At 46.5% G+C, this 27,663-nt stretch overlaps 1 protein-coding gene across 2 annotated transcripts in view; it reads left to right on the top strand.

The window, feature by feature from the left end:
- Positions 1-22,570, top strand: part of sema5a (sema domain, seven thrombospondin repeats (type 1 and type 1-like), transmembrane domain (TM) and short cytoplasmic domain, (semaphorin) 5A) — a 76,955-nt gene extending 54,385 nt beyond the window's left edge. The window contains exons 13-20 of one of the 2 annotated variants that reach the window (XM_084703744.1): positions 891-1,038; positions 8,031-8,256; positions 13,962-14,171; positions 16,905-17,075; positions 17,194-17,349; positions 18,154-18,198; positions 18,399-18,610; positions 21,118-22,570. In XM_084703744.1, the coding sequence (XP_084559870.1) occupies positions 891-1,038; positions 8,031-8,256; positions 13,962-14,171; positions 16,905-17,075; positions 17,194-17,349; positions 18,154-18,198; positions 18,399-18,610; positions 21,118-21,237 (1,288 nt within the window). In that variant the 3' untranslated portion in view covers positions 21,238-22,570. The remainder of the gene's footprint in view (positions 1-890; positions 1,039-8,030; positions 8,257-13,961; positions 14,172-16,904; positions 17,076-17,193; positions 17,350-18,153; positions 18,199-18,398; positions 18,611-21,117) is intronic. The other variant, XM_084703743.1, reaches the window with a different exon arrangement.
- The last annotated feature ends 5,093 nt before the right edge of the window (positions 22,571-27,663 follow it).

Below are 27,663 nucleotides of genomic sequence, written 5' to 3'. Positions count from 1 at the left end.
GACTGCTCTGCTTTTTCTTTCCACAAAAAGCAGTTTTTATGCCTCAAAAACAACAGAAAAACCCCATAGCAGTTGGGGCCGAGGTACTTTTATCATGTGTAAAAGCTCTAAATAAATGATAGTCTCCAATAAGACTGTCTATAGAATATTGCTTTGGATAATAAGCTCTGAGTAATTAACCAATGGTGCCATGCAGTAATCCTGTCTTGTAAATGATCTAATTAAAGATGATAAATGTGACCGCATGGCTGCTTCATAGACTGTGTCGTTAAGATACGTAGAGTGCCCACACACACACACACAGAGACTCATTAAGATCTGAGATGAAGTTGTCATAGATGGGATTTCCATGCCCGCCCATGCCCACGTTGTCCCTTGTGTTGTGATTCCATCAATAAGTCTTCTTTCATGATGTGTCATGCCTGCTGACAGATGCATAAAAGAGATGTATCTGCTGTGTAAATGGCTGCATAAACGGGCCGCTCCCACCCAAACTGTCATCTCTGTGAAGGAGGTTCAGCCCGTCTCCTGGCATGATCCCAACTTCTTTGATGCTATTTCAGGCCAATGCCAAAGATCCAAATATGATCAGTCCTGGGAAGCCTTGGGGTATACATTGAGCCCTGTCTGTATCTCAAGTCCAAGAAACCACTCATTTACTGCAGACCAGTGAGAAACTAGACGGAGATGGTGCTGCCAGTGCTCCGCTAATTTAATATTTCCCCTTCAATAGACACACACAGACACACACGCTCACACACATTCTCCCTCTATCTAATCTCAGTCCGTCTCCTTCTTTCACACACTCAAATACTCACACAACCTCTCCTTCTCTCTGTCTCCTCACACACGGATACACACTCACGCTCTGCGGCCTGTGTCTTTCCCAGGTACTGTAACGAGCACCTGCCCTGTCCCCCTCATGTTTATTGGTCAGCCTGGTCGTCATGGGAACGCTGCACCGTGCCCTGTGGAGGTGGCATCCAATCACGACACAGGACCTGTGAGAACGGCAACGAGTGTCCCGGGTGTGGCCAGGTAGGACGTTCGAGTAACAACATGCCATGTACATCCTCTCTCTCCCCAACTCTCTTCACCTCCGTCCTCTCTCCCTTACTCTCACTACACCCTCCTCCATCTCTCTCTCTCTTTCTCCATGTCCCTCCTTCTCTCTCCTTCCCCTCTCTCCTTGACTCTTTCACTATAACCCCCCCCCCCCCCCCTCCATTTAATTTACAGCATGTTGGCCTTTTAAGGTCCTGAGTCTAAAATACTGCCCTGAATGCCAGAGGGCCGCTCCACACTCTTGTCTATAATAACCTTTACCAGGCAGATCCATTACTGAGGCCTATCTATGTCCACAAGTACAGTCATCCTTCCATGTATGAATGTACAGGACACTTTGATGGCGTAAGGACAAGGATGGAACGTGAGTCACACGGAAATGATAGTTGTGATCATGTTGTTCCCCCTCTATTTTCAACCACACGCGCCTGTCCGCAACGCTGGTGTATAAAAGGAAAGCGCTTGATGTCTTCCAGGAAATGAATTATGGGATGTAAGTCAGGGAGTATCCGATGCACAGAATATATTTTCTTAATTGAAGTTTGTGTGCGTGTGTGTGTGTGTGTCCCTGTGTCGGGAGCTGTAGTTGTCATGCCCTTCAGTAACCCACATCCAGGCATCAGCAGCCTCACTGCATGTGAGTGAACTAGATGTGCAGCAGCAGTTCAATGGAAGAGACTGTCACCCCACAGTGAGGGCAGGACACATGACAAGATGAGCGACCTGGTCATCTGAGAGAGTGGGCCTCCCTCACAGGAGCAGCCACACAGCGGGTCTGAGTCATCTGGCCACTGGGCCGTCCTGGGCCCTGTTCTAAGAGGGAACCCACGGCTCCCGTCTGGATATGAAAGGGATCTTCAAGAGCTCTTTAGATTCCATGGCTATAGTGGAAGCCAGCCTTTTCCTGTTGTGTGTGTGTGTGTGTGTGTGTCTGTGTGTCTGTGTGTGATAGAGAGGTGTGTGTGTGGTAAAGCTGTCTCTTGGAAGTCGCTCTGGATAAAAGTGTCTGCTAAATGAATAAATGTAAATGTATCCTCTAGGTGTATTCCCAGTGTGGGGTTAGGGGGTGGTGGGTTATAGCACTGGGTTAGGTACTGTGCTGTAGGGGACTATTTTTACCAGCATTGGGGTGAAGTGCTACCCAGAGGAGATTACAGACAAGGAAGTAACAAATTAGAGGGGTAAGAGGTCAATTACACCACTCTCTCTTTCTCTCGATCTCTCTTCCTCTCTCTCCCCTTGGCTGCATTATTTTCTTCTCATCTTAAACCTTTATCTTTCTTTCTCATCCGTTTCTCACTCCCTACCCCCTCCCGCACACACACACACACACACACACACTGCCCCAGGTAAATTGGATCCTACAGCCTTTTCATTGACTCGTAATCTTTCAGCAGCACAACAAAAGGATAATCACAGATTTCTCGCAGCCAGCTGTGTTGTGAATGTGTCTTTACCAGGACACCAGACACCCCCTGCTCCCTGAGCTGTCACCTGGAGGCTTCCGGAAGAACAACTTAGTTAATTAGTGTCACTGCGACATCTGAACCCTAATCACAGAAGCATTTATTTTAGTTCTTCAGTAACTCGGAACAGTTCTTTTAGCACTGCTACTACAAATTGCCATTGAGTTGTAGTAGGAGTGTATTTAATATGCGACTGTCTCAGCTGCAGTAAGTTGGATGTCTCATGTCCTAGTTTTCTCATGCTTTCTATTTCAAGAAAAGTTGTGGAAACATGTCAGGTATTGTGGCATTTGTACTCACCACCACAGAGAAGGGCTGTGGATGATGAGAATATCTATCACCTTTATTCTGGCGAAGCCTAGAAAGTCTTACCGGTGATGGAGTGCGGTTTTATGAGCCATCTGTCAGTGTTTTCTCCCCCGGATAGACCCATGTTTAATTAAGACAGGCAGGGACACAACAGTGTCATCAGCTCACATACAGTACACACACACACACACACACACACACACACACACACACACACACACACATACATTTGTACTCAGCACCCCAGCACCCCCGTATTCCATTTGCCCCCCTGTGGGGCCAATTGAACACAAACATGTGTGTGTGTGTTTGTGTAATGCATCTCTCCTTGCATGTGTGTCTCTGTGTGTGTGTGTGTGTGTGTGTTATGTAGGCACCATGCTGTGTATCTCCCTCTGTCTTAGCGTGTTTTCGCCCTAGTCTTTGTCTGCTAGAATTGATATTGCTCTGACCACCTGTGGTCCGTCACCAGCATTAGTTAGACATTAATCGACAGCGCAGCGCAAGCATCTGTTAGCTGCTTCGGAGACTTAATTCTCTCCGAGGAGAGATTTCACTAGGACCTGCAAGAGTCTGGCTTCGTTAAGATGGCTACGTTTCAAGTCCTCATCCCTCCCCTTCTCTGGGAAAAGTGTTCACACAGAACCTGTTGTCAAGGCTCCATGGTGCTAGTCTCCAACTCAGTTTACCTATTTCCTGAATGGAATTCCGTTTGCAAGGCATGATTATTTCTACAGTGACTTAGTTGGCTAATCCATTCCAGTCAATAATAATAATTATAGTGACATCAATAGCAGTAACTTTCTTTGTGCTAAGCTTTGCATATATTTCACTCACTAAAGCATTTATCTAAAGCTTAGTGGAGCGAGGGGGTGGGATGGCGGAGGTAATTGTGTCAAGTCTGTGATCAAGCAGGTCTTATCTATCTGGAGCATGTGTGGTCTATTTCTATGATGCATCATTTGGCTAATTCTTTTAGCCATTTATGCCTGTTATTCAGTTCATCCTTTGTAGCTTGTTGATGTGTAAGCCAAATCCTGGGACCGTTGTCTTTGTGTGTCTCTTGTCTTGTCATACGTTACAAGTGTGTGTTGAGGTCAAGTGTGTGTCGTGGTTGGGTTCCGTACTAGACCTACTTTATGTGGTTGACAGAGTCAGCTGTGAACGGCTCCTGAGTATAGTCTAATAACTTGAGTGCTCTTTTCTTCGAGAAACTTCAATAATGCAGCAACATTGGATGATCTTGTTTGAGAGAACCCACACGTGTGTGCATTTGTCCAGCCTAAGTGTGTGTGTGCATGTGTGTGTGTGTGTGTGTGTGTGTGTGTGTGTGTGTGTGTGTTTGAGTCTCCGGAGGCGCAGTGAGATCTCCAGTACAGGCTGACAGCAGGCCCCATTACAGGGGCAGAGAGGCTGAGTGGGCTGGAGAGAGAGGCGGCCATGGGCCTTGCCTTGACAGAGTGTGGCTGGGCCCACGCTGCTAATTGAACTGATTTGTCATGGAGTCCCATAGTGCATTAGGCTTCTGTCTCCGTTGACTCAGCTAAGATAGATGGAGAGCTTTGGGATTACTGCTTAGCTGCGTACACACACACTCATAATTACAGAGACACACACTTAAACTAGCCTGTTTGCACTTACAGAGAGAGAGTGTGTTTGATTATATGCACACATTGCAAACACACACACACACACGCACACAACCCTCACAGTTCTCTCAGCCACACAAGAACACATATTGATCAACAACACAAACACATAAAAATACATACAAAAATACAAAACATTCATTTCTACACACATAGTGTACAACTTTGTGCCGTTCTTTGGACAGGAAGAATAACATTTCAAGTAATTAACACTAATGTAGCCCTCTGACATTGCACATCAAAAGTTTTTTATCACTGCAGCATTTGATAACTCAATTACAGGCATACTGGAGAACACAAAACACACTTACACAACCACACTCACATGCACGCACATAATCATCTAGAGATCCTTGAAGTATATTAACGGCTGACTGAGTCTAGTGATGTAGTAATCCTCCAGAGACCAACCCTGTTGTATATATGGGTTCTGTGCCAGCTTGTGACTGCCTCCACACACACAATCATAAAAAAGAGGCAAGGTTTAGTGTCATGGTTTAGGTGATCTTTTCCTAAGGCAGTATAACACTCCCTAGACAAACACCCCCTTCCTGTTCCCCACCTGCACCCCTCCAATTCTCTACTGCACCCCTCACCCCCTGCCTGCACCCCTCACCCCCTGCCTGCATCCCTCTCACCCCCCACCTGCACCCCTCTCACCCCCCACCTGCACCCCTCTCACCCCCCACCTGCACCCCTCTCACCCCCCACCTGGACCCCTCTCAACCCTCCGCATGCACCCCCCCAAGCCCCAATCCACCCCCCTCATGTCCCTCTCCTACCATCCCTCCACCCTGCCTGCCCCTCCCACCCCCCTGCTGCACCCCCACCCTCCCGACCCTGCCCAGACTGAAACACTCACAAAAATAAACAGTGTCGTCTGGGGATGGAGAATGAATGACACCCCCCAGTTCCATTGCTCACACACACACACACACACACAAACATGCAGACACACACACTGACAGACAGACATAAACACTCTGTGGAAACCTGGCCTGTGTAGATCCCCAACTCTGTGTTGAGGTAGTCAGGTTTGTAGTATACCAAACAGCACATTCTCCAGCCCAGACGCTGAGGCAGGAACACATTACTTTGCTCCCCTTCCATGGGCAGCTGCCTAATCGAGGTGTTGTGTGTAAACAAGGTTCTCAGCAGAAATGCTTCTCCGTCGTTCGTAATGCATATGGATGGGAACGGCAGGGTGGCCGCGTCGCATCCAGTGCCTAATTGAATCCAATTTTGAGTTCCACATGCTACTTGTCACGTCTGGCTGCGTTCTGCTGCGGTTTCACTTTCACTTAATTTTCCTGGAATAGAGACGTGGAGCTCCTCTGTCGCTGGGCTGGAGACGAGGAGCCGAGGAGACGAGGCGATGATTCCTGTTTTTCATCACTAATGTTGCAATTAGCTTGTCGCGCTCTGGACGTAGACAAACTCTAAGTCACAGGGGTGCATCAGCGTTGATTTCAGATCTTTCCATCTCTCTGTTCAGACCTCTGGATCTGGGTACTAATCCAAGCAATGATTATGGATTATACATTTCCAGTTTGTACCAGTTTTATTGATTTGTTTTGACCTTCTGGCCTGTGGTCACATTGCCTTATCAAAGTGAGATCTCCAAAGTTCACTTTGTGGTATTCTAAGTGGCTCTCTTACTAGCATGTACAGGATGAATAGGACTAGCCTGCATAGGCAGCTTCATTTTAAACAAGAGATTTGCCAGTGGAAACACTGTGAGGCTTAGGTTTAAACCTTGCCAAGATCTCCTCTGCCCTGTGCAAAAAAAAACACCTGTGCAGAAACACTCGCGTGCAGAAACACTCCAGTGCAGAAACACTCATGTGCACAAACACTCCTGTGCGGAAACTCTCGGGTGCAGAAACACTCCTGTGAGGAGAGGAAACGCTTACTAGACACTCATGAAGTATTGACTGTGTTTGGCCACGGCTCCGCCACATCAAACACCCCTTACCGTTCACAGACGGCCTCTGGGTGTTGATTTCATCATTGTGGCGTGGGGGTGTGGAGGAAGTCCTGTTGGTTGGCATCCTTTTTTTGGACTGGGCCAGTCGCTCCTCCAACGCGTAGCGGCGTTAAATATTAACGCGGCGGAATGATCACCAAGCGAGGCGTGAGTTGGGGGTGTAGGGTGTGAGGGACTAGGATGACACCCTCATTCATCATCTCTGTAACTCAATCTGAATCTGTCCAGTGTCTTTAACCTTGGCCACCTGCTTTGGGAAACAAGTGAGTGGAAGGGGAGAGAGATAAGAGGGGAGGGGGGGGGGAATACACAGACTCAAAGAGAGAGATGGGTTGACTTTAAGCCTAAAGCCTAAACTCCCCTGTCCTAAGCCCGAGGGCGTGTGACAAGCTGACGGATGACGGATGAACAAAAGGAATTTTTATCTTATTTCGTCAAGGTCTGGCAGTCCCTCAAGCCCTACTCAGCATGAATAACTAAGAGGGGAGAGAATGGAGTTTGTATCGCCTTCCCTCCTCAATTACAGTGTCATTTACCCTTGTTCACATCGCTATTCAGTCTCCTCTCTGTTTGTTTGGCTTGTCATAAGCCGCAGCTAGAGTGAGCAGCCTGCTTGTTGCACACGGTGAAGTCTTGTCCATACATCATCACAAACTGCCCACCGGAAAGCATATATTTAACTCTGGCTCTCTCAGTCCAAGACGAGAGACGGCACGAGAGAAGAGAGGCGTTAGTTTAAGGGAGGCGAACAGAACGGCAGAATTGAAACACTAACACATGAGCCAACCAGACGGGGGTAGAGAGGTGCTCAACGCCCGTGGCTTGTTTCTCAACGTCTAACACCCATGCAATAGCAAGGTGTCAAACTGAAATGTCACTGTGAGTTATGCATCCCCACTGTTGCGTTTTGTCTACATATCACACTATCCCTCTTTCTCCCTCATCCACGCTCTGACCTCATCCCCCCCCCCTCCACCCCTCTCTTTTGCTTTCCCACCTCTCATCATTGGTCTTGCCATGCACGTCCTCACACCCTCCTCCTCCTCCTGGGTCTCCATCCATCCTTCCTTCGCCTCTTCCCTCTCCTCCCTCAGTTCAAACTCTAACTTGATCAATGACCTTTCTTGCCTGGCTTATTTGCCTCATGTCCGGTTCAGCGTTTGGCCTAATGGGAATGTTCCCTGTTTGATGGGTTCCATTCGCCTGGCAGGCAGGAAGGATGGGACAGGGGAGGGAGGAAGAGGGAGGAACAGAGGAATTATGACCTCGTATTGACAGTGATCGGATTTACTGAAGACTTTCATTGTCGTTATTGTGTGGACTGATTGTATTGACTGCTTGTTCCAACTGATATGGAAATCTAAATATAGCTGGTAGTGGCTCCTTTCAACTCACACTCCCAACAACAGAGACAGCTCTTCAATGATTGTAAAACCCAGTTTTAGTGGGTGGTCTCTTAATATAGCCCTGTGGCTACGTTGTAGCTAGCTGTTGAGTGGTTGTGTTTGCTAAGTGGCTGTTGTAATCACCCTGTATGCTCCTGTGTGTCTGCAGGAGTACCAGTCCTGTAACACCCTCCCATGCCCTGACCTGAAGAAGACCACACCCTGGACCCCCTGGACGCCCGTCAACATCTCCGACAACGGCGGCCACTACGAGCAGCGCTTCCGCTACACGTGCAAGGCCCGCGTGCCGGACCCCGCCCTCCTGGAGGTGGGCCGTCAGAGGATCGAGATGCGCTACTGCTCCAGCGACGGCTCCACCGGCTGCTCCACAGATGGTGAGGAGCGAGCCTGTCACACCTGCCCTCTGCGTCTCTCGCTGACGACCGTTTGGTTTCTCCGTTTTTCTTGTCTCTTGTTTTGTATCTCTCCCTCTCTCCCCGCCTTTCTATCCCTGCAGGCTCTTTTGTCAGGCTGCAAATTCCCTTCAATTGAATCTCTCTCTCTTTCACGCTTCTCTTTCTCTTTTTTTTCTCACTCCTTCTTAAACTCCGTCCACAACGACTGCTCGAATTGCCTGGAGATCCTCCCAGTAGCACCACTTAAGAGCCACAGAAAGCAACGTATTTGGTGTCAATTTGACACGTCTGGCCTACAGAACGACACCTAGATGGTTCTCGCTCCCAGATCCCTGTTCCCTGCCCCTCCGGCCCCATCTACTGTACCCCATACGTCCACCAGAACCAGACACAACCCCGCTACAGGCTGTTAACAGTCAAACAAACAGGCCACTAATTGACATGTTGTTTGTGTTGCTGAGTGGGAGGTGCTGGTGGGTTTGTGGGACTGAGGGGGGTGGCAGAGGAGGAGGTGATAAAAGGGTTGTGGACACAGATGTAGCTGTTAAATATGTTTATTGAGTCGCTTGCAGGTCGAGAGAGAGACAGTTTCTTGTTACGAAGCATTAGCCTGATCTGCCAATCCTTTGAGGGTCTGGTATCTCTGGGTGGGCCTCGAGAGCTCAGCCCGTGCCAAGCTAAGAGCTAGATGAGGGCTTCTCTTTGGTCTCTCTCAACTTTCTTTCTCTCTTTTACTTTTGCTCTCTCCCGCTCGGTCACTCTCTGCTTGTTTGGTTGCTCTCTCTCTCTCTCTCTCTCTCTCTCTCTCTCTCTCTCTCTCTCTCTCTCTCTCTCTCTCTCTCTCTCTCTCTCTCTCTCACTCTCTCTCTCGGTTCTTTGTACTGACAGAGATTGGAGGTGGTATCAGAAACAAAGTGTTTCATTAAAGACTTGGCACTGCCACCCTGAAGTGAGACTAGCTCCTGTTACGTGTTAATTAAATAGTTTCAAAGGGACCAAACATGTGCTTTCACACAGTTGTAAAGAAAGGTCTCTGTTGTAGAGAAAAGTGATGTAAAAACAGCAGATGGTAAAGTTGTGCTGGTTGGCTTGTTAACTGCTAACTGTGTTCCTGCTGTATTTCTGCTTTAAAGCCAGCCTCAAACATGGTCAAACTTCACCCTTTCCCTCCTCCACCAGTGCTGAGAGTTTAAGCTTCTTAGTTTAAGACCTAGTAGACACTGCACTAGTAAAAGTGACAGAGAGAGGCTGGCGTCATGTGGCTGTCTCCAGAGATAACCCCTGTCCTCTGCAGGCTGTTCGTCACAGTCCTGGAGAGAGAGGCAGGGATGCCAGGAGTGGGGTATCATAACAGGCAGAGAGGATCTGCGTCTTTGTATCTATTGTTAGCACTCGGGCTGTCCAAAGAGTGGTGTGTGTGTGTGTGTGACACCCCCCCCCCCCCCGATCCCCAGCAGCCAACCCAGTGATAGATACTTTCACAGGCCCTGCACAGGGACAGCAGTTAACTTATATCAAACCAAGAGGCTATTCCAAGATAATTACCACCTCTCTGAAGGTGTGTATTGATGTCCACGATCGGGGGAAAAGTCCTGGATATCTTCCTGAGATGATGAGCGCCCAGAAGGAATGGTCTGTCACCTGATGAAGATTTAGAGTTAGCATCGGCCTGCTCACCATTGATCCAGCCTACATGACCGGCCAACCCCCTCCCCCCCCCCCCAGCCTCCTCCCAACCCACCTCCTTCTGAAGAAGGCAGTAAAGCAGGGCAGCACATTGTGTGTGTGTGTGCGTGTTCATTTTTGTGCATCCACACATTTTGTGTGCCCACGAGTGTGTGTGTTTGTGGGCGAGTTTGTGCGTGTGTGTGTGTGTGCCTGTATCCCAGCAGTGACTCTGATCAGCACGGTAAACCATACCGCAAGATTGTGTGTCACTGGAGATGGCAGATAGACACAGTGCTTTACACTTGCACAAAGCAACTAATAAACTACGACACTCCTCACCGTCTGCAAACCAGATAACGACATCAATAAACACACACTGCGTGTTTCTGCACGTTTACACAAGGTAAGCTGCTCCTAAGGCACATTTAAAAGGCCCTTTTCGAAAACGGACTCGGTTCCTCAACAGTCCTTGATAGCAGAAAGTATATTTTGTCAGCCTCTTGAGGCGTTGTCCTCCTCTGTTGCAGACTGTCAACAGACCGGTAGCTGGTCCCCAAGTCTCCAGGTATGGTTGACAGTTTCATGATTTTCAATTCCCTTCTCGAGATAGATCCTTCTCCCCGGTGGACGTGATTGACAACGTGTGAGACGGTGTGGATTCGTCGGTCTCTGGGTAGCTGTTTTTCTGTATTTGCTGAAATAAATCATGCAGATCTGATTTATCTGAGCAGTGAGGTGGAGCCGTCATGGACATGCAGAGCCGATTCCTTCCAGCGATCCAAGTTTAATGGCGGTGATTAGCTAACGACTCAGGACCCAAAGTGATTAAGAGATGTATCTTGTCTTTAATACGCAGTGATTGTTCTTGTCATCTTTTTGCCGCTCACATCTCTCTCCAGAAACGCTTCTTTTTACAACATCGTTTCACCTTGCTGTGGACACAGACAGATCTAGGTCTAGCTCTTCCTCTTTTTGTCTGTGTGTAGGCCCATGCTTCGATTTGACAAAGAAAAATGCTGAGAACTTTCTTTTCTCCGATGTTCAATGAAATATCTCCTTTCCCATAGTATGTCCACAGGACACATTCCCTTCATTACATGTTGTATAGAACAGACAGGTAATAATGTTGTTGGAGCAATGCAGTGCGTGAAATGCACTGGAATGGTCACAGTAACACCCAGTAAATTCTCAGCACAGGAGGAAAATGAGAAAAGGGTGCAGGAGTGGGTTTTTATGATTTGGAATGACGCCAGTCTGTCAAAATGGAGGATTGAAAGCCATCTATACTTGAGGTTTATTTGACTACACATTAAACAGAAAGAGATGGGGATGGAGGGAGAAAGTGTTTACTATACCATTTTGTACATGTTGATTAGAATGGTCTCTACTTTTCTGTCCTCTGTTCCAATGGCAATGTTAAAGAGGGAAGAGAGAGAGAAATCGGATATATAGTGTGAGGATAGTGTGAGTGTGTAGTTCTCTTTTGAGAGTTATGGCTCCATTTCTCTTAAAAGAGCCAGTGAAATGTCAGGTTGGGTGATGTGTTTCATCACAGATACACTCTGTGCAAGGCCAGGCCCTCTTATAGACCATGCATTATATTCCTCTTACCGAGCACACATCACTAGCCGACAACCCACCGCTCATATGAACCTGAGCCACGTGTCTGATGAATGAGAACATAACTGTATCCTTGTCCCTTTCTCTCTCTCTCTCTCTCTCTCTCTCTCTCTCTCTCTCTCTCTCTCTCTCTCTCTCTCTCTCTCTCTCTCTCTCTCTCTCTCTCTCTCTCTCTCTCTCTCTCTCTCTCTCTCTCTCTCTCTCTCTCTCTCTCTCTCTCTCTCATTATCTGTCTCCATCACTACCTCTCTCTAACATTCTCTTTCTCCCTCTTCCTCCCTCGCTCTCTCTTCCTCCCCCGTGTTGATTAATCCCTGTCTATGTAAGACCTTGTCCACTTCTCCGGCCCTGCTCGTGATGGTTGTCACTAGATGATATACATGGTGTAAACACAGATCAGCGGGATTCTAACAAAACAAAATGGTTTCCGAACAGCAAGAGGCTTCCCCTCAGTCAACCTAAACCTCCCTATAGGCAGCATCTCTTCTTAATCACCACTTTGTTCATGTGCGTGTAAGAGACCGTGTGTTTACGGATGCGTGTGTGTTCTGTGTGGAATTTTTAATTGCCCTCGCTCTAACTTTTAATAAGCGGATCCCAGAGCGGGTCCCTGGAGCTGGAGGCTTGACAGGTTTGATGACAGCTCCGGGAATAGACCCTCGGTCACAGCCCTGCTCCCTAATCCAGCAGAGCTACTCCGTCTCTGGATTATATATGGATTTACACACGCACACACACACAGACATACTACAAACAAGTCACACAGACACAAACACACACACCTCATGCAGACTTGTGCTCACACACACGTACTATTTCCCCAAACTAACACTCCTTATAGCTCCTCTGATGGAAGACAGGAGTTACCCGGATGTGTTTATCTCTGGGGTTGGGGGACTTGTCAGAGAATCTAGGCTAGAGGAGAGAAACATCCCCCCTTCCCTGTTCTGCTCTCCCTCTCTCCTCTCTCTTTCTGTTTTGGGACTTGACATGGCAATTATTAGCCAACAGTTTCACTCTCTCTGTCTTTGTGTGTCTCTCTCTTTTGGGGGGGGGGGGGGGGGGTTCAAGGATGTTGTCTGCCTCTGTTAACACATCTCCTGCATCTATTTGTTGTTCCTATTTGTTGTTGTTTATCCTGCGCCTCACTTCCTATCAAAGTTCTGTTTTCCAACTTGACTATATGTACTTCAGACCCCAGTCTGTGTTCCTGCAGTACTAGCTGTTGGGATTGCATTTTTGCCCGTCTGTTCTGGCCCAGATTGTTGGTGGCTGGGGTCTCCAGAGACGTCATTCTCTCCGGTTGTGCGTGTTCTTTCACCGAATCGATAGAACCAGTCAGCCCTCATTTGAAAGAGGGAACTGCTCCGTGTTGGTTTTGGCGACCACCGTGGCTTCTGTGATCCTGAATGTACACACGGGCACACACACTCATAGTGGAGCGCATACGCACTCCCGCACACGCATATACGCTCTCTCTGTCTTGCCCACGCACAAAGGGCAGGGCAGAGTTGTGAGTAGCCTACAAAACTGGGCTGCCTTCGGAGAGCAGTCGGCATCGCCCTGGGCGTGAGCGGGCCTTGATAAAGAGTACAGGTCACATTGGCAGCCAGAGCTGTTCGTGGCACTGCCTGCTCAGAATCGATAAAGAGTGGGGGCCTCAGCGGACCTGTCAGGGGCCCTGGCAGCTCGGGGTAGAGGGAGCCGCCGTGTCGGCTCCCAAGGTCGTCGCTCGCTCAGAGGATGTGCGATGAGCGAGGGAGACACGCCGTGTTTCCGCTGAGGGCTGCATACCAAGCGAACCACTGAAGGATCAGCGCCCGTCCACCGCACTCTCAGAACAAAGAACGAGAGGAAGAAGGAAAAGCGGTCAAGAAAGAAACAAACAACAAAGACTGAAATAGGCATACAGTGTTGTGAGTCAAATGGCTCATAACAGCACAATGGGTTGAGTGACTGAATAATCTCAAAAGTGTGTGTAGCCACATTATTATTTGATTTGAGGTGATTTTTTCTCCCTCAAAGAGAGTTCTACAATCTCTTGAACTGTAAAAGCCAGCAATCAAAAAGTCTTATTTTCACAGCTGCATTGATTAATGTCCTCTGTAATTGGAGTTTAATTGAAATGACTGTTTCATATTTCATTAGGAGTCATCAACTAACACGTTTCTGATGAGAGAGCACAGTTTAGTCCAACACTGGTGTAGTACTTAATGATAGAGGCGTGTGTGCGCACGCGCATGTGTTTGTGTGCATGCGTGCGTGTGTAGGATGGATGTAGGATCTCCTCAGCTCTCAGCAAGCCCCATTCATGATGAAGATTAAACCTTTTAGCGCCCCATGTAAAGAGCTTCTGGTTCCAGCCTGACCCCCCTCTCTCTCCCCGCTCTCCCCAGGGGAGCTGCTCCGGTCGGGCAGAGTGTCGGGCCACACGGTGAATGGAGGCTGGTCGTCCTGGAGCTCGTGGTCCCAGTGCAGCAGGGACTGCAGCCGGGGGGTCCGGAGCCGCAAGCGCACCTGCACCAGCCCGGAGCCTCGCTACGGGGGCCAGGCCTGCCTGGGGCCCCCGCAGGAGTACCAGGAGTGCAACGTCACCCCCTGTCCAGGTCACGCATTTACATTTACATTTACATTTATTATGTATTCATTTAGCAGATACTTTCTCCCAAAGCCACTTACGAGAAAGAGCTTTAAAATAAGTGCCTAGGTCAATGATCATCAACAACGAGATAGCCCCAAAAACATTGCGGGTAGCCAAAACATGAAGCATACATCGTGAAAAGCAAATAAGTGCCAATGGGTAGAACCAGAAGAACATTACCATTAAACAACATGATCCTCGAGAGTGCTGGAGTGTACCTGGAGGAAAGCAAGCAACAATAATATAATCACAGCGAGTACAAGTTGTTAAATCAGTTAGAACTAATCAACAAGTGCAACAAGTCCCTCAATAAGTGTCATTGTGTCCCTGAGTGACAGACACAAACACACACACACGCACACACACCCTGCAACGCGGACACCCAAGCACACACACACACTCAACATTTCGCACGGTGTGTATATATATATTACACACAGACACTCACCTCCTTCACTTACCTGTCGTGCACACACATCCGGTTTCAACGAGCGAGCTATTAAGAGAATTGCTCTGATGCAGCCGTTTTCCTTCATATCTGTGGCGACATCACAGGGCGGCAGCAAGAAACAAGGGAAAGAAAGCAGGAACGTCTGCGTGAGCTCAAAGCAGAGATAGACACAAAGGAAATCAGCCTCAGATGCACTGCGTGACAAACGGCCCCAATTTGCAGCTGGAATATCGGGCGTCATCCCCCGGGTGTCTGACTGTGTAATTACATCGTAGGGTAATTATTCTGGCAGCTATTGGGAGCCGAGCTCTGTTGTGAAGAAAGAGACACACGGAACGAGAGAGTCAGAGAACGAGGGGGGAGAGAGAGAGAGGCTGAGACAATGTGTCCCCTTCTCTGTTCTGTTGCTAGCGGTGGGAGGAAGCATTCTAATTAAATCAGTGTTCCTGTCTGACAAGGTAAGTAATGTGCTGTCTAAATGGAAATCTGACGCTTACCTCCTTACAAAGCACACCTGATTGCCCCCCATCAGCCCCCAAACACATAAAGAGGATTATTCCATGATTTTGATTCATCCACAGGCTGTTTGTGAAGGAGTGGGTCATTTTAGTTAGCTCTTAATCTTCTGGTGTCATACGCAAGCTGCCACTGCAGCAGACCAGGGGAGGGTAAAGGTGGGATGTTTCTGCAGCCTGCTGGATCCTGTGGTGGAGGAACTTTGAGAACTAGAACGTGGAGGTAGCTACGTAGTGTATGAGGAGTCAGGTGGCTGAGCGGTTACGCTACGTTGTCTATGCTATGTCGTTAATTTAGAGTATGTTTATGTTTATTTAATTAAAGGAGAGAAAATGCACATTAATTAACTTGAGCACTTGTGTCCATCATATAAATGTGCTCGATTTATGGCCATACAGGCTCATTTTCATCTGCAGTACCCTGTGGCAGGTTAATGGCAAATAAAACATGAACATGTACATAAGCATAGACAAATAATAAAACAATGGCATACACTTTAGCTGCTGTAGCTACACTGGCCAGGCCCTAGCAGTGTCCGCTCAGTCTCACACTCAGTCTCTGCAGTATCTTGGAGTGACCTGCACTGGAGGGTATTTTATCTTCATTTGCCAGATTCCATTATCGTTCACTTCCATTTGTACAAAGGCTGGATTTGAAGAGATGAACGCAAAAGTAGCATATCATCGTCTGAGACTGTTGATGCAGACAATTGGCTTAACTCCGTCACTTGACATCTCGACTTTTCATCTCGACTTTGCATGTATGAATACTTATGAATGGTGATGCAGCCTAAATTAGAACTTGCCAAGAGAGATGTGGTGGGGTTATTTTGACGCCGGTTCTAGTTCTCTGAGACGTAATCCATCTGCTGTGTGAGGCACTGCTTTTAAATTGCATCAGTGTGCAGTGAGAAGGAGGGATGAAGAGGAAGAAGGGTAGACGGGGGGGGGGGGGGGGCGGGGGGGGCGGGGTAGAAGGAAAGGTTGCCATGTCTGCTGTCCGTCTGGTTTGGAAGTAAATTAATCGTTCCCAGTTTTCGTGACCACGCGCTATGATGAGTCGATTCGTCATCGAGGGCCAGGTATCGACTGCTCCGTCATTCTGCAATAGAGAAATTACACCAGGACTGGGTAGGGGGGTAATTCCCAGCTCTACTGGCCGACCTCACTAATTAAAAGAAATTCTGAAATGAAAGGACGTTGTGAAGCTGGTTTGATTGTAATGATTTGCGATCCCCCCTCTCTCACTTTTTGTAATGCCAGCAGCCTGGTATTACTAAAATAATAGAAAATAAGGAGAATGCGTGTTTTGACTGCAAGTGTGTCTGTGTGTGTTGGGGGGGAGGTTAAAGCAACTGTATACATTAGAGCAGGGAGGTCAAACAGGACGTGAAGCAGGCGAGATATAAAATGTTTATTCTAAAACCAATACAGGTGAATGTTTGCCCTCAGCATGACAAGCAGATGGATACCTAACCCATTTCATGATTCAAAAACAAACACGTTATGTAGTATTGTCTTTACTACCTATTGTCTCAAAGCCCATGAATGCAAAGACAACTTGAGATAACTGTATATCCACACGACACAGAGATGCAGCTAAACGTGACCTCTTTCCTGCGCTCGAAAGCAGATCAAATCACCTGGATAGATGATATCACACAGTACATGCTTTGACCCAGATGAATTGAGGCGTCCTGTGCTGACCCTCTGTGGACGTGTTGCCTTGCAGTGGACGGCGGCTGGTCGTGCTGGTCGTCCTGGTCCAAGTGCTCCGCGACCTGTGGAGGAGGACACTACATGAGGACACGCACCTGCAACAACCCTCTACCTGCCCACGGAGGAGACATCTGCCTGGGTCTGCACACTGAGGAAGCCCTCTGTCACACCCAGCTCTGTCCAGGTACACACACACACTCAAAGAACACAACTATTTGCGTTTTTTTTTCTTCTGTTTTTGAGCTGGAATTTCCACCCACGGTTGACTGGAATGTTTCCGTGTGGTGTGGTTGTGTTGACAGAGAGCTGGTCAAGCTGGTCTGAATGGTCCCAGTGCGACTCCTCGGGCTCCCAGATGCGTGTGCGACACTGTGATGTGCTCTTTCCCACTGGGAACCAGTGCTCTGGGAACAGCACCGAGAACAGGCCCTGTCCTCCAGACTCCAACTTTATACCAGGTATAAACTCACACACATACATACAGTCAGCAACCTACTTAAACATACATGTCACACACAGTCGCTCAACCACACACACACGCACACTGTCCTGACCACCACGCACACAGTCACTCACCCACATTGTTTGCCCCAGACAAAGATATCCCCCATTGACAGACAAGTAATGTGAGTCAGACCACAACATTGATCTGGGCCACGCCAGGATAATGGGCATCTCCTCCTATCGGTCTATTACAGTAAGTGGCTGACTCATTTAAGCCCTCTTTATTGATGTCTTCCACATGGTGTCAATGGACCATCACCTGGGCTCTGAAATATAAGTATTTCTATATAGTTTGACTCTATGACAGACCCTTAATCCAGTTAAATACCGCTTTTACATTGTTACACAAAAAACGAATACATAAACACTAGATTTGAAATTGATGTAACTACCATATCCCCATTAACGAATAATGTCGGTACTAGACTATGTGAAAATACTAACAATATTTTTTTTCTGAAAACAGCAGCTATACTTTCTGCCTTCTGGCTCAAAAGGTTTTTATGGAGCTCGATAGTTCATTAAGGTTCATTACACAAGCGGTGTTCTTCATTTTCTTTAATTAGCCCAGATACTTATCATAAAGCTCTTCAGGTGCCATGCTTCTGATTAACAGCGCTAGTTTTATGATCATCTGTTTCTCTTTGAATACAGCCATCGTCCTCGTTCACCTCCTAGGACGCCATTTATCAGAGTAACGAGTCTACGCTTTCTTTGTCTTTTCTCTCCTTCCCCCATCCCTTCTTTCTCTTTCTTAGAAGTCTCAGTTGCTCACTCCAGTCAGGAGGAAAGGCGCTGTGGAGGTAATGCGGGAGTGTGTGTGTGTGTGTGTGAGAGAGTCAGTGTGTGTGTGTGGGAGAGCCAGTGTGTGTGTGTGGACATGCATACATGCAGTCCCCTTGTTCAGTTGTTAATCATGAAAGAGAACATGTGAGTGATACATTTTCTCTCTCTCTTTGTGTCGTGCTCTCTCCCTCCCTCTCGTTTTCCTCCTCTCTTCCAGATTTTAACTTGTTCCACATGATGGCTGTGGGCCTGAGCAGCTCTATCCTGGGCTGCCTGGTCACCCTGCTGGTCTACACCTACTGCCAACGTTACCAGCAGCAGTCCCACGATGCCACCGTCATCCATCCCATCTCCGCCGCGCCACTCAACACCAGCATCACCAACCACATCAACAAACTGGACAAATACGACTCTGTGGAAGCCATCAAGGTATGGATACAACATCAGAACTAATACGCATAGACCCACTGATGGACAGGAGAAAAAAGAATTGCTGGAAGTTTCTGGGGTTTAAAAGCCCAAAGCAATGTTTTCCTTAAATGCTGTGAGATTAAGGATATTAGATATTGAGATTAATTTGTTTAACTTAAAACGCTGCCTCTTTCACAGATTGATGAATATGTTTTGGCCTTAACCCCAGCAACCTTCCAGACAACAGTTTTGACCAAACAGGTCTTTCTTATCTGAATGCATGACATGAAGCGCCATCTGTTCTTGTTGTTGTTGTTGTTGTTGTTTACTTACTCTCTGAGGACCCTGGCTGCTCTCTAAGGCCTAATGTGCGTCTCATCTTTGTGACACGACACTGTTCTGTCTCAGCTCCCATACACTGCTTTCTCATCAAGTTACTACTGACCCTCTATCAAGTGTTCATTGTAGTTCAGACAGATAAGTGCTTGTGGATTGTTTTGTTGAGTATTGTAGATTAGGTTTGCGTTTTAGGTCTTACATCATTGAGAGTAGATCAAGTAAGGTGTCACGAGATTGCTCATAGCCACCTTTTTGAAATTGGATACTGGCTAGGCTGGTGTTGCTGCTGTAAATTACAGACCAGACACATCAATAGCATGGACTCTTTGGCTCAGGACGGACTTCTTTGAGTGAAATAGTCTTCATCTATAATGTAATTAGAGTCTAAAGTGAGAATATAATCCAGTTCTTCCATTGGGGGAGAGGCAGATATGAATTTAGACCAACCTCAGACGGGGAAACATGAATCCTGTCTTATTTCCCAAAGCACAATCTGCCAAACTCCTTTGTTTTGTTTAATTATGCAGATATTTCATCCAGATGTTACAGCTAGTGAATGAATCTAGTTCAAATCCTTCTGAATTGTACAGACAGGAGTGAAGAAGAACACCTGCTGTCATAACTTGCTCAGATCCCAAACAGCTTTGTCTTTCAGCACAGCTCTAATAAACTAGGGAGAGGGACTGAAATTGTCGTTAACAGATTAGCTGTTGTTATTCCTCACCTAGTGTCCCCATGTTATTGGAGCTGTGTTGGAAGCTACCTTCAGCTATTATGGTCCTTTGTGGTCAGTAGCAAAGTTGTCATTTTTAGTGGTACACAACTACTGTAGACAACATATCCTACAGAGAGAGCCTCCATTTCGGTTCCTAGGTGCTTCTACAGTTGCATGCATCTCTAGTCTGGTTAGATTGTACAATAGGGCAATAGGGCTCCATTTAGGCTCCTGTGAGGATGACTGTTGCTCGTTCCTCCCCTTCTGCAGCCCGATGTGTCGGTCCTCTTGCCCCTGGACGACCCCGACATGTGTCCGCCACTGTCTACCAGCAGGGGCGTTTCCATGCGTGGCCTGGAGATTTTCTACTAACTCTGACCTCTGCTACTACCACAACCATCCAGGCTCTTGAATCTCCACCTATCCCAACAACCTCTTCCTCTTCCCCCACCGACACACTCCCCCCCACTTCCTGTGGCTCTTCCTGTTTGATGCAGGTCGGAGTTCTGACTCACTTTGTCTTTGCTTGGAATCCCCCCATGCTCCATTCCCCTCATCCCATAACAAGCACCTTTCAGGCTTGTGAGAAGGCAGTGTATTCCTCCCCTTTCTTTGAGTCTTCCCATCCAGCATGTACTTTTCTTTTACAACTCTTTTTCATGTTTGTCCTCCTTGTTTTCATGGCATGTGTTTAACTCAATGGTACAGTATTGTGGGTTGGGATAGTGACAGAATATACTGTGGCTCCAAACTCAACATCACCATCAGCTGTCACCACAGACCCATGGAAATCCATCAATCAGGCCCATAAAAGCAACATCAAATTACCCCCCCCCACCCCCCCCCCACCCCCGAAGTACACACGTACAATTTGTCCATAAACTGCTGATGTTGCACGAGGCTACTCAAGGAACTGTATTTTCAACAAAAGCATCTTCAACCCAGAGCTGCGCCATTTCTCATAGCGGTCTCATGATTGTTTAACACCCCCCCCCCCCCCCCATCCATCCCACTCCTTCCTCCCACCCCCCACTCCCTCCCCCACCCACCCAAGTTCTGACAACCGTACAAACCTGATGGAGGGCATTAGAGAGGGCTGCAGTGGGTAGACAGGCGCTCATCATCACTCCGCTTCACTTCGTTTTTTCTTTGTTGTTAATGGTTTGACCTTGATCTTTAAATGTTATGCTTCCTGCACACAGAGACCTCCCATTGATTTATGTGTTTTTCTTTGAAACCTCAAAAGGCATGTTTTTTCTTCTGTTAGACATATTCCCTTTACCATACCATCTGGTCTGAGTTAGAACTTGTTCTGTGTGTAACAATGCAATCAACGCTGACTGCACACTCACTCTCTCTCGCACTCCCTCTCTCTCTTTCTTCCCGTCTCTCGCTTTCTCTCTTCCCTTCTCTCTCCCTCCCTTTTCACTGTCTGTCCTTTCCTCTGTCTCTTACCTGCTGTCTCTCACAGGCCTTCAACAAGAACAACCTGATCCTGGAGGAAAGAAACAAGTACTTTAACCCTCAGCTGGCCGGGAAGACTTACACCAATGCCTACTTCACCGATCTCAACACCTACGATGACTATTAAAACTTTGTTGGGCATTTTATCTCCTCCCTTTGTGCAGACAGCCAACCCCCAACTCCTTCTCCACCCGCCTTCTCCCCCACAAGCCACACAACTGGTTACGACCACTTTGTTATTTCTTTGTTGTTTCTCATGCCGTATGTGACATCACCAGGGGCCCTGCCCCCCCCCCCCCCCCCATGCTGAGACTCTCAGGCAGCTGCCCTCCAACCCAAGAGAGATCTCTCCTCAGCAGTCCCCCTCAGGTGCCCAGGGGGTTTCTGGGAAGGTCTGGAGGTGTTTAGGAGGGGGGATGAGTGGAGGGTTCTTGACTCTCACAAAAAAGGACGACTGGAATACTATACAATACCATCATGGACAACAAAAGGAAAAGGTTTTTAAATAAAAAGCGAAGAAAAAAAGAAACTTGATACCTTGCTGGATTTGAATTCAAATCCTATTTTATGCTTCTTCCCTCTGAAGCCTCTCGATCCAGCCCTGCAGTGACGTGGCGGGAGAGATCCACCCAACTGCTCTGCATGACTTCACCTCATGTGTTTTGATCTGTCTCTCAGCTTGCATGGTTGATGGTGGCCGTCCAGAGGTTACGGTCTTACAGGCATCCTATCATACCTGTGATCTTTAGACGGCTGTGTCTGTGTCAGAGGGTCCCTTCTGAGGACCCAAAAGAAGGTGACCTTTGAGATTCCTGATATCACCAACTACCACCAAACCCCTCTTATGGAGAAGGGCATCTACCCAGTCGCAGACTTGGCATGTATTCAGGATGTAGATAGTCGAGGAGACATGTTTGTGTTTTTTTCTGTTTTGGGGCTTTCATGGGTCTAGTGGTTAAAATACAATATCAATGTCAAATATTTTGCTTTAGCTGTTGTTATTGTACAGTCATTTCTGTTTTTTGAAGCTGATGTTCTCTGTAGATTTTATACGCTCATTTACTCTATGTCTGTTGAAAAGTGCAAATGTTTTTGTTTGGCAAAGAAGAAGTGATTCATGTAAGTTGAGAAGAAGCATCTTTTTTTGGCACAGTAAATTTTATATCGTTTTTTGTTTTGAAATTCAGAATTTTTGATAGTATGTGTTCAGTGTTCTTTTGGCTTTTTGGATTAGTTAGACATGCATTGTGAAGGCATAAGTCTCTAACCAAATCTTGAGCATAGCTATTATACAGCAATTCTTCTCAAGGTGATGCCTTTCTGTTAAAGATGAACGTCCTAACTGAGTGAAACACTCAGCTAGTTCTTTATTTCCCCTCAATGTTTCAACTGTAACTAACTCTTTTTACATGTTTGCTTGTTTTATTGTGCACAAATTAAAACGATTGCTTCATATACTTCAGAGTTGTCAGAGTCTGCAACTGAAAATACTTTTATACCTTCTGCCATTCATCATCTGTGAGGCGTTGCTTCTTGCTTGTAGTTAAATGTAATTAATCACACAGAACATCATCATTTGGCCCAGTGGCCCATATATATCTGCGACAGTAGGGCACTGTGAGGAAGGTAGTAACTACCAGTTTACCCTTTGTTAAGAATCTTGAGCAGGGGCTTTGGAAATGAATAGAACTTTTAGCTGTGGAAGGATACGTGAAGGATACAGATTAGAGAAAAGGGAGCGTTTAGGTATAAGGGATCTATATGAAGTGATGAAGCGCACCTGCGTTTTTCTCCATCAACCTTCAACCTGACGGGCCATCTGTGAGCAGAGGGTAATGGTTGGGAGGGGGTTGTTATTAGTCACCTTCAGCATTTTGCCTCAGACATGGGGTGTGTGTGTGTGTGGGGGGGGTGCTGATACAGCCGAATCACAGGGGCCAAACTCCTCCACCAGAATCAATCTCTCTTTACCTGACTCCTCTGTAACCCACAGAGGGATGAACCAATGGACCCAGAAACACACAGTGCAGCTGGGGTGTCTCCATGGGGGAAATGGGATGTGAGACAGAGAGGGGGGGTGGAGAGAGAGGGAAAGAGAGGAAGATAGAAAAAGGAGAGAGGAGGAAGAGAGAGAAGGGAAATAGAAAGAGGAAGAGAGTTAGAGAAAATAGAGGGAGTGTTTGTATGTGAGTGCTAATATGTTTGCTTCTAATCAAAATGACATTGCCGATGTTAGAACAGTCTATGCTGCTAAGTGAACGTTGTAAAAAGCATTATCCTGGATTGAGGATTCATGACTTGATGTACATATACACACATGCACACATCCAAAGGCATATCAAATACAGTCTAGGCTTTTCTTGGCACTTCCATTTGTCACTGTAGAGTGTATATTCCTTGGCGCTCCAGCAGAATGATCTATGTTGCACTTAGTCACAGAGACACATGTGACATTCCACTTCTCAACCAGTGACATTGGACTGGGGGACAACAAATTACTTTTTGGACCCTATAGATTAAAGAAAAAGGTTCGAAATATCAGGAGTTTTTTGTAATGTAACCTACAGGGGCTGCATCGGACTGGTGCAGTTCATAAAGGAATGCGTGTGTGTGTGTGTGTGTGTGTGTGTGCATATACATGTGTCCATCTCCCTGTTCGTACTGTGTCTTGACGCTCTGTAGGATTTGCTAATTGAGACATCTACAGAGGCCTGTGAGTGACAAACAAGGCGAGTGTATGATGTTGTACCTGTCAGGGGAGTGACAGAGTGTGGCTGTTCCATTATAGCCCAGCCCCCTCTCCCATGAGTCAGTGTCCCTCATTCACGGTGACGTCAGAATATTCCGGAATGTCATTTTAGAACTCTGACAGAATCCATTGTATTAACCCAGGCATGTTGGCTGTTAGCCATGGGGTTCTATAGAACCATGACAAATATTTTTGAGAATTCAATGTAACACTCAAGCTTTTTCAAAAGCAACTGATATATTTCAGGCACATTGAAGGGTTGTCAAGTATGGAGGACTAAATGTGCCAAAATTAAATAAATAAATAAATAAATACTTAAATAAATAAATACTTAAATAAATAAATACTTAAATAAATAAATAGACATCTCTTAAGTGATGTTATTGTTAACATGTGGCCTGTTCACAGTCACGTTTATTGAAGCAAGCGCATAATCAGGTAGAGGGTCAGAGAAGTGTGTGCGTCTTGGTTGTGCCAGGCTGCCAGCACCGTTCTACAGCTCCACACCAGGCATAAACCATTACAGGTTAAGTTTTAGGGCCATTTAAACATGTTCAGGAAAAAACTGTGTTTTATAAAGCCTAAAACACTGCAGTTCCATGAGGACAGTTCTATCGGGCGGGACATAAGCAGACTTATCAAAGTCCCGCCTCTTTACATTTAAAATGAAATGCGCATTTCATTTTAAATGTAAAGAGGCGGGACATAACCAGTTGCACAGACCTGTCCTTATTGGACTGCAATGTTTTACTCATGGAGCACCGTGATTGGACACTGTGTTTGATAGCAAACTGTCAGACCTGAGCTGTCAATCAAGGAGCAGACATATTCAATCTTATTGAAACGCAAATGGTCCACTTTGAAAACGATTGAACCAGATATGTTCTTGTTAACATGTAGCTTGTTCTCAGTCACGTTCATTGAAGCAAGCGCATGATCAGGTAGAAGGTCAGAGAAGTGTGTGTGTTTTGGTTGTGCCAGCACCGTTCTACAGCTCAACACCAGGCATAAACCTTGACAAGTTACGTTTTAGGGCCATTTAAACATGTTCAGGAAAAACTGTGTTTTATAAAGCCTAAAACACTGCAGTTCCATGAGGACAGTTCTATCAAATGGCTTAGGCCTATGTCCCACCTCTTTACATTTAAAATGAAATGCGCATTTCATTTTAAATGTAAAGAGGCGGGACATAAGCAGAAAAGAGGCGGGACTTTGATAAAACTGCTTATGTCCCGCCTCTTTACATTTAAAATGAAATGCGCATTTCATTTTAAATGTAAAGAGGCGGGACATAAGCCATTTGATAGAACTGTCCTCATGTTTTTTCCTGAAAATGTTTAAATGGCCCTAAAACGTAACCTGTAATGGTTTATGCCTGGTGTGGAGCTGTAGAACGGTGCTGGCAGCCTGGCACAACCAAAACGCACACACTTCTCTGACCCTCTACCTGATCATGCGCTTGCTTCAATAAACGTGACTGTGAACAGGCCACATGTTAACAATAACATCACTTAAGAGATTTCTATTTATTTATTTAAGTATTTATTTATTTAAGTATTTATTTATTTAAGTATTTATTTATTTATGTATTTATTTATTTATGTATTTAATTTTGGCACATTTAGTCCTCCATAGTCAAGTTATATTAAATTGAAATAAATATACATCACAAATCATCAGAAATTAAATGAATACAATTCTAAGCCTGTTGGGCAACATCATGTAGAGCTCTTTGAAGCTGTATTTTGAGCGGGTGAAACAAAAGAGTTATTCCAACGTCTTTTCCAGTGACGTCTCAAGGCTGGAGTTGGTGTTACCCTTTAACTTGGGAGAGGTTACACATATACATGCAACCCCACACACACTACGTTTGATATAAACTCAAGAGGTTGTGTAATAGATTCTGTCAGGAAAAATAGCCACAGGAACAGAAGTCTGCATCTCAATTGAGAGCCTATTCGTGACGTGAAGTGGGTACTTTAGTTCTATAGAACCCCCAATTACACAGTTAATGTGTCGACTGTAACAGAGCCAGTTAGAGACCCCGCTAATTGGTTGTGTGTCAGATTGACGAGGTTGATGAAACAGTAAACCTCAGAGCTTTTTGGAAAGTGCCATCCCACACCTTGCATACAGATGAGCGTTCCATCTCATTTCATTTCCCAGTTTACTTCTTTGAGCAGTGAAAAGTGTGTGTATGTGTGTGCTTTTCTTCTTGTTACCAACTAAAAAAAAGGAATTGCCATTAAGAAAACCGGGACATGACAAACTTTCTCCAGTAGCTTGTACACCAGCCTGTACACCACAAACTGATTTTGCTTCAGCAACTTTCCAAGGTGCCCCACGGGATGACCGCAATCCAAGTTTCTGTGGCCACCATTGAGCCCTCCTGTGTTCCTGCTGACCCTGGTCTCTCTCCACCTCTCAGGGCAGGCACGAGTGAGCCGGCTCGTCTGTGCGAGAAGATAGCACGCTGGCACATCTCAATGGCTTCTTAATGCCAGCCAGGGAACAGATATCACCATAGACACCCGTGCCAGCGGGAAAATAGATGCCACCATAGATGCCCGCCCAAGACATCTGGCACCCCAGGTGCCCTTGCATGCAGCCCCGGGATTCAGCTGCAGGAAGCCAGCGGTGTGGGTCCTGCCAGGATGACCCCCCCCCACACACACACACACACCCACCACCCCCCAGCAAAGCTCTTATTGAAGCTTATTAAGGTCAGTAGGTCCCTTAGGATCCCATTCACCTCTCTAAAGCCTTTTGGTGGTAGAGGATGCGAGGGTGTTCCAGACGGCAGTTCCATCTCCTCCTCTATCCTTCTGTGCCAACTTCCCCCACAAACAAGCTCTGATCCTGGACATCTGTCCCAGCTTGGTCCCTGGTCTCCGGCCCCCTTCCTGGGTACCTCAACTGAGGGACGTGTACCAGCACACTGGGATGAGCGATACCAGTCAGAATGAGCTTATTGATTGCGGCTGTGATGCTGATCCAGATATGGTAATGGAGAAGGCACATACACACACACAGCTGCAGGGGGTCTTCTTGGGTGGTTCAGCTACAGAATAACAGAATAACTCTCTCAGGTAAAGTATGTTATAGTAACTAGTGGGATTTTTTGGTTTGTTTACATCTGCATTGGTTCCTGTGGCACCTACTGTACAGCAGGAACACAAACTGTGGTGTACTTCTAAACATCTAGAGGAGAGTTGGTAAGCTGAATCTAGAAGATTAAAATACTCCCACTTGGATTCAAATATGACTCCTTTGCACATCCAAAAATACATGATTTCTTATTATGCCAACATATTTTGTGTCAGGTTACTTTTGTTGCACTTGTAGCTCACTGTTCTCCTGGCACGCTGGATGCAGACCCCAGACTTTATCTTCAGATCACCATCAAGAGATAATCAGTGGATTGTCCCTGTTTACGTCACGGTTGGAGGTTGTTTATGTGTGGCTTGTTCTTTGTCTTTCTAACATTTTCTCTGCCTTTGTCAGTCTGTGTTGGTCCATTCACTATGGTTGGTGACAGTGCTTGGAGAGAAAGTGAGAGATGCCTTAAGGGAATTAAATAGTCAGGTGAAAAATTGAGATAAAGAAGGAACACATCAATGCTACGAATCAAGCACCAGTTTTGAAATGTGAAGTAACTTTTAATTTGTTTTTTTTTACAGGCATTATTTGTGTGTGTGTGGGGGGGGGGGGGTTGTATGTGTGTGTGTGTGGGGGGGGGTGTATGTGTGTGTGTGTGTGTGTGTGTGTGTGCGTTCATGAATAGACCGTCTCTCCAAGGTATGG

The sequence above is a fragment of the Hypomesus nipponensis genome, chromosome 8 (assembly GCF_054491055.1).
Source record: "Hypomesus nipponensis isolate SF chromosome 8, ASM5449105v1, whole genome shotgun sequence".
Taxonomy (NCBI): domain Eukaryota; kingdom Metazoa; phylum Chordata; class Actinopteri; order Osmeriformes; family Osmeridae; genus Hypomesus; species Hypomesus nipponensis.
Note: the sequence above shows the minus strand (reverse complement) of the source record. Positions and strands in the feature narration are given on the sequence as shown.